This window comes from Haemaphysalis longicornis, unplaced genomic scaffold, assembly GCF_048455015.1.
Source record: "Haemaphysalis longicornis isolate Haplotype H1 unplaced genomic scaffold, Haemaphysalis longicornis Haplotype H1 scaffold_10, whole genome shotgun sequence".
Lineage (NCBI taxonomy): Eukaryota > Metazoa > Arthropoda > Arachnida > Ixodida > Ixodidae > Haemaphysalis > Haemaphysalis longicornis.
This window is the reverse complement of record NW_027526204.1, coordinates 22493147-22500118: the sequence shown is the minus strand read 5'-3', so window position 1 is coordinate 22500118 and position 6972 is coordinate 22493147. Positions and strand designations below refer to the sequence as shown.

General features: G+C 53.2%; 1 protein-coding gene across 1 annotated transcript; it reads left to right on the top strand.

The window, feature by feature from the left end:
* Window positions 1–750: 750 nt before the first annotated feature.
* On the top strand, window positions 751–2244 carry LOC144159755 (uncharacterized). Its single transcript, XM_077691449.1, has 2 exons — window positions 751–1495; window positions 1586–2244. Exons 1-2 carry the CDS (start codon window positions 751–753, stop codon window positions 2242–2244), a joined length of 1404 nt encoding a protein of 467 aa, XP_077547575.1.
* The last annotated feature ends 4728 nt before the right edge of the window (window positions 2245–6972 follow it).

Genomic DNA, 6972 nt, shown 5'->3' with positions numbered 1-6972 from the left:
TGTACTCCGGTAGCTGTAGTCCTCCGAGCCTTCTCTGTGAGCCGTCTATTTAAAGAGCAAACAATTTCCTTCTTTTGGAGGTGCAGGAAGGGTTTTTCTTCCCCATCGATGTAACCTTCTACCGCACTGACGGCCGCTACGCATGAGGGTGCCTGTTTTCGTGCCTCGTGTTTCTTCAGCATATTTAGGGGAATGAGGGTGGTCTTCTTGCCCAAGTTGACTTCGTAGTGGAGGTCGTCCTTTCGTGCTCTTTCGTTCTCGAGGTCGTCCGTTTGTACTCGAGGTCGTGCTCTTCCCTTCAGTGCAGTCCTTTGGCAGATGTAACAGGATTTTACGAGTCGCTTCACGTCGGCATGCATCCTCGGCCAGTAAAATTTGTCGAGAATCATATTGCCACACGCTCCGACAAAGCGTTCCATTTTTAGTAAGAGGAGGGAGTGCCAGCGACCACCGGAACAGCGCCGCGCCAGGCGACCGCGTTCGAGAAGATTCTGCGCCGGGTAGGACGCGCAAGTGTGCCGAGTGGCGTCCAGCGCACAGCTCGCGGACGCACGTGGGAGGAATCGACGAGGAACGTGTTCGCAGTGGAAGAGCGCTCTCTCTTTCTCGACGGTGGCCTCCCTGTTCGTGTTTCTTCAGTTCGGTGGTCACAAGTTCGCCTAATTAAAACAGTTGTTTTGCCCTACTCTATCCATCTGTCGTCTTGTCATCCGTGACAAAACTGGTGGAGGTGCGGGGTAATCGCAACCCATGCAGCGTACCCCTCCGACACGCCGTGCAGCAAGCCCAATTCTGAGCCCCGGACGGCGCGTCTTCCTGGATCAGGACCAGCCACGTACAAGTCGACGTCTACAAAATCAACCTCCCGAATTTGGACTCTTGCACGTCGGAACGAGGACGAAGGCCAAATTCGTCATGACTTCCCAAGGCCAGCAGACGGAAGCCAGTGCACCGCAAATCATCTACATGCCCATCGCCCCTCGGGCGCCGATGCCCTTCCGTGGGGAGCCATTTGAAGATGTGGAAGACTGGATCCAGTATTACGAACGGGTCACCGGCCACAACGGATGGACCCCGAAGCAATGCCTGGAGAACGTCTACTTTTCACTAGAAGAGACTGCCAAGTCTTGGTACGAAAACCACGAAGCTTCACTTGCATCGTGGGAAATCTGCAAAGACGACCTAAAGCGGGCATACGCGAACACGTACCGACGGCAGTGTGCCGAGGATCGCCTTCAGACAAGGGTCCAAGGTCCAAATGAAACCGTCACCAGCTTCGTGGAAGGAGTGCCCCGCCTGATTGCCTGCGCCGACCCCCGGGCCAGCGAAGAAAAGAAGTTGCAAACTCTTATGAAAGGTGTGAAGAGTGACATCTTTGGTGGCCTCATTCGTAATCCCCCAACGACAGTGAGTGAGTTTGTTACTGAGGCAACAAACATTGAAAGGGCGCTACAGGCAAGAGCTGGCCACTATCACAGGCTCACTGGCGGCCCTAGTGTCACTACACTGGCGCACAACCACCGTGAAACGCTTGCCGCCGAGCCCGGAAATCTTCGCGACATTATTCGTAGCATCATCCGGGAAGAACTTAACGCCGCCGTCCCCTACGTGGCTTCCGTGGCCGATAGTCGACTGGACGTGACCACTGGCGGCACCGAACGCACTAGAGACACAATTCGCGACATCATTCGGGAAGAATTGACGAAGATGCTTCCATCGTCTGAACGCGCGGCATCCGTTTCCATCGCGGAAGTCGTTCGGCAGGAAGTGCGACGCTCCCTTGTTCCAGAACCCCCTGTCCAGGTTGTCCCAGAGCAGCCAGCCTTGACGTATGCAGCCGTAGTCCAAAATTCACCTCCCGCAATTCCTCGCCAATACCTGGCTCCAACACGACGGGAACCACCATCGCAACAATACGCACCCACAACCCATCGCGGCCCCCGGAAAAGCGACGTGTGGAGGACGGCCGACAACCAACCTTTGTGTTTCCACTGTGGAGAGGCCAATCATGTCTTCCGCCACTGCCCCTACCGCGAACTTGGACTCCGCGGATATCGGCCAAACGACCCGTGTCCAAGATACGGCCAGCATCCACGGGACATCGCCGAGTATTTGCGCCGCCCGCCGTCTCCGCCACTGATTCAGCGCCGAGAATCCCGTTCGCCGTCACCCCGTCGCCCAGCGTCTCCTGCTCGCCAACTTCGCCGTGAGAGCCCCTCTCCCCTGGCCCGGCGGGAAAACTAGGCACGGCAACTCCGGGAGCTGGGGTTGCCGCCGGCAAAGTTAGCGAAGAGCCTCCAGCGGCGGTGGGACGCAGTGAGTCAAGTAAAGGTGGTCTTCAACACGGCATGCGTTTTTCCGTGTCAAATAACCTCAATGTGATGATTGACGGCTACGACGCCATTGCGCTCGTCGACACTGGAGGAGACTATTCCGTCCTTAGCGGGAGCTTCTCACGCCGTCTTAGGAAAGTGACGACTGTGTGGGATGGCACTGAAATACGGACTGCCGGGGGACATCTCATAGCACCTATCGGAAAGTGTACCGCTCGTGTTATAATTAATGGCGAGGCATGTCCTGTGAATTTCGTCGTTCTGCAGAACTGTTCTAGAGACGTCATACTCGGAATGGACTTTCTGTGTGAGTACGGTGCTATAATCGATCTTGGTGAGAGCAGCCTGAAGCTTCGAAAACCTGTCGCGCCATCCGAAGACCGGCGGCCGATATTCACGACGGCACGAGTTCTAGATGACCATGTGAGGGTACCTCCCCGTTCGGGAGTTTTCTTGCTTATTGGCACTGATGCAAGTACTTGCCACGAAGCCCTGGTTGAATGCAATACTCAGCTTCTCCTGGAAAAAGGCATTGGCGTCGCAAGGGGTGTCACACAACTGCAAGATGGTCGTGCCACAGTTCTTGTGACAAACTTTCGGGACGAACCGCAGCACCTCACGAAAGGTATGGCAATAGGCTACGTCGAAGACATCAGTGATTTCTTCGACGTTTTACCAGTGATAGGAGAGGCAGGTTCACCAGGAGCAAGCTCGACTGAACTCGTGGGGCTCGACGTAAACCCAATGCTTTCGTCGCAAGAGAAAGACGATTTGACCAGGCTACTAGATGAGTTTCAAGACTGTTTTTCGACTACAGAAGGTGTCAATCGAACTGCCATTGCCAAGCACAGAATAATCACTGAAGATTCCACGCATCCCATTCATCAATCGCCATACAGAGTATCTTTCAAGGAGCGAGAAGCTATACAGAAACAAGTACAAGAAATGTTACGAGATGACATCATCCAGCCCTCAAACAGCCCCTGGGCTGCGCCAGTAGTGCTGGTGAGGAAGAAGGACGGGACACTACGATTCTGTGTCGATTACCGGCGATTGAACCGCGTAACTAAGAAAGATGTTTATCCTCTACCCCGTGTGGACGACACGTTTGATCGACTACGGTGTGCTCGTTACTTCTCATCAGTAGATCTGAAGAGTGGCTATTGGCAAATCGAAGTTGACGAACGGGACAGAGAAAAAACGGCGGTCATTACACCTGACGGCCTGTATGAATTTAAAAGGATGCCTTTCGGACTTTGCACTGCGCCTGCCACCTTCCAGAGGATGATGGATACTGTTCTTGGCGGTCTGAAATGGCAGACGTGTCTTGTTTATCTTGACGATGTTGTAATTTTCTCGAACACATTTGACGAACACCTCCAGCGCCTCAGAGCAGTTCTACAGGCAATCAGAAACGCGGGTCTGACGCTGAAACCGACAAAATGTCGCTTCGGTTACCGGGAGTTGAAGTTTCTCGGGCACATCATTTTCAGTGAAGGGATTCGCCCCGACCCACAGAAGACAGCCGCTGTGGCTGCCTTTCCAACTCCAACCGACAAGAAGACCATCAGGCCGTTCCTCGGTTTGTGTGCTTACTACAGGCGTTTCATCCGGAACTTCTCTCGTGTAGCGGCCCCACTTACCTACCTGACAGAAGAAAGCGTCGCCTTCGAGTGGAAGGAAGGACAGCAAAGAGCGTTCGACGAACTGAAACGAGCACTACAAACGCCTCCGTTGCTAGGGCATTTTGACCAGGACGCCGAAACAGAAATACACACCGACGCTAGTAACAAAGGCCTTGGAGCAGTCCTCGTTCAGAAACAAAACGGGGCTGAGGAAGTCATTGCGTATGCAAGTCGAACGCTTTCCCGGGCCGAAACCAATTATTCGGCGACTGAGAAGGAGTGCCTCGCGGTGGTGTGGGCGGTGACGAAGTTCCGTCCATATTTGTACAGACGCCCATTCCGAGTTGTCACCGACCATCATTCACTGTGCTGGCTGGCGAATTTGAAAGACCCTGCTGGGAGACTTGCTCCATGGAGCCTCCGATTGCAAGAATTTGACATTACGGGGACACAAGTCAGGTCGAAGGCACAAGGACGCAGACTGCCTGTCACGAAATCCCGCAGAATTAGCGCCGGTGGACAAGACTGATGACGAGGAGAGCTTCCTCGGAGCAGTGAACGCAACGGATATGGCAGTGCGGCAGTGACGTGACCCAGAACTACGGCACGTGATGGAACACTTGGATGGAAAAGGAAACGTAGTTTCCCCTGATTTCGTTCGGGTTTTACCCTCACTGAGCATTCGGAACGGTGTCCTATACAAGAAAAACTTCGAACCTGGGGGAAAATCATGGCTTCTTGTTACACCCAGTGACCTGCGAGGAGAAATTATTGAGGCCTGTCTTGATGACCCCAGCTCTGGACACCTCGGCTATACGCGCACGCTTTCAAGAGTACGAGAAAGTTACTACTGGCCGCGACTCGCGAAGACCATACGCTGGTACACTAAGACTTGCCACCAGTGCCAAAGACGGAAGACACCGCCCTTACGCCATGCCGGCTTTCTGCATCCGATTCCGCCGCCAAGGGTGCATTCCAACAAATCGGAATGGACTTACTTGGCCTATTTACTAGGTCAGAGTCAGGAAATCGGTGGATTATTGTAGCGACTGATTACCTGAGCCGCTATGCCGAGTCGAAAGCCCTACCGAGAGGAACTGCGACGGAAGTGGCGAAGTTTTTTATCGAATGTATTGTACTACGGCACGGCGCTCCCGAGGTAATCATTACTGACCGAGGATCAGCATTTACGGCACAACTTACCGAAGAAATCTTACGTTTAAGTGGCACTAGTCACCGCAAATTAACTGCGTACCGCCCACAAACAAATGGGTTAACCGAAAGGTTAAATAAGACGATTTCTGACATGATCGCTATGTACGTAGACGTGGAACACAGAAGATGGGATGATGTACTTCCGCACGTAACCTTCGCATACAACACGGCCGTGCAAGAAACTACCGGAACGTCACCATTTCAACTTGTTCACGGTAGAAAGGTAACTACCATGCTAGATGCCATGTTGCATCACCAACAGGACGCAATCACAGACGTCGATTGCCAACTCGTGTGCCAGCGTGCTGAAGAAGCCCGTCAACTAGCAAGAACTCGATAATGCGACCAGCAGCGCACTGATTCCCATCGGTACAATCTCCGCCGTCGAGACATATGGTTCAACCCTGGTGACAAACTATGGATATGGACACCGATAAGACTCCGCGGCCTCAGCGAAAAGCTCTTGAAACGCTATTTTGGTCCATACAAAATAACGCGCCGTGTCAGTGAATTGACCTACGAAGTATTACCCGACGACACTCAAGCGTCATCCAACAGGCGGCCGCTTCGTCCGGAGGTGGTGCACGTTGTGCGGCTGAAACCGTACTACTCTCGCTAGTGCAGTGAGTGTATTGAACGCTTTGTTGTGTGTTTTTTTTGTCCTAGGCAGCATCGGGACGATGCAGCTTTTCTGAGGGGGGATAGTGCCACACGCTCCGACAAAGCGTTCCATTTTTAGTAAGAGCAGGGAGTGCCAGCGACCACCGGATCAGCGCCGCGTCATGCGACCGCGTTCGAGAAGATTCTGCGCCGGGTAGGACCCGCAAGTGTGCCGAGTGGCGTCCAGCGCACAGCTCGCGGACGCACGTGGGAGGAATCGACGAGGAACGCGTTCGCAGTGGAAGAGCGCTCTCTTTTTCTCGACGGCGGCCTCCCGGTTCGTGTTTCTTCAGTTCGGTGGGCACAAGTTCGCCTAATTAAAACAGTTGTTTTGCCCTACTCTATCCATCTGTCGTCTTGTCATCCGTGACAATATTGCTTGTTTTTCGGATGCCTTGGTGTACGGTCATGATGCCTTCGTGTGCCCTCTGTAGCACTGCGTTTCTCAAACGTTGGGGTACCACTACCAGCTTGAATGACCATGCAGGCGAAAGGTGATACTGCCGGTGCAGCAATCGGTTGCCACTCCTGGACGTGAATGTTGTCCCCGCTTCCGAAAACGGTCTCTTAAGCTGTTATCTTGTACCTATTTTTCCTTGAGCTGATCTCTCGTGACCTCCGCGATGTTAAAGCAACCTGTAGGCAGCCTGTATATTTCTGCGGCAGCCACGAGCTACTGAGTGTCTATCGCAGTATTAGGGCTGCTCGAGCTTTGAGCTGGCTCTTGACGGTTTTTGCGGTTGTCTTGGCTTGTAGAACTTGTGCTTGCCATTTCCAGTCAGCGTCGCTGGGTGGTCTGGCTCCTGGTATGTTCCCTAGTATCATACAAGAGATCCTGCATGCATTTTACCAGAAGCATCCCTGAAAAATAGGGCGTGTGGACCTTGACGTACGCTTCTTGGAGTTGCTGCGCAGTTTTGTACACGAACACCACACTGGAAGCTTGGCCCATCAGACAAGAATCTGGCACAAGATCACGGCGGCGCACGATTACGGTATTACTGCAGGAGTCTCGTAGCACCGATATCGGCTTCCCGTACAGTTCCCCAGTCACCACAGGTAGGTTTTCAACCAAGAAAATGATATTTTAATCACTCGTTTCTAGCTTTTCGGGGGCCATCTCCTGTAGTCGTAGGCGC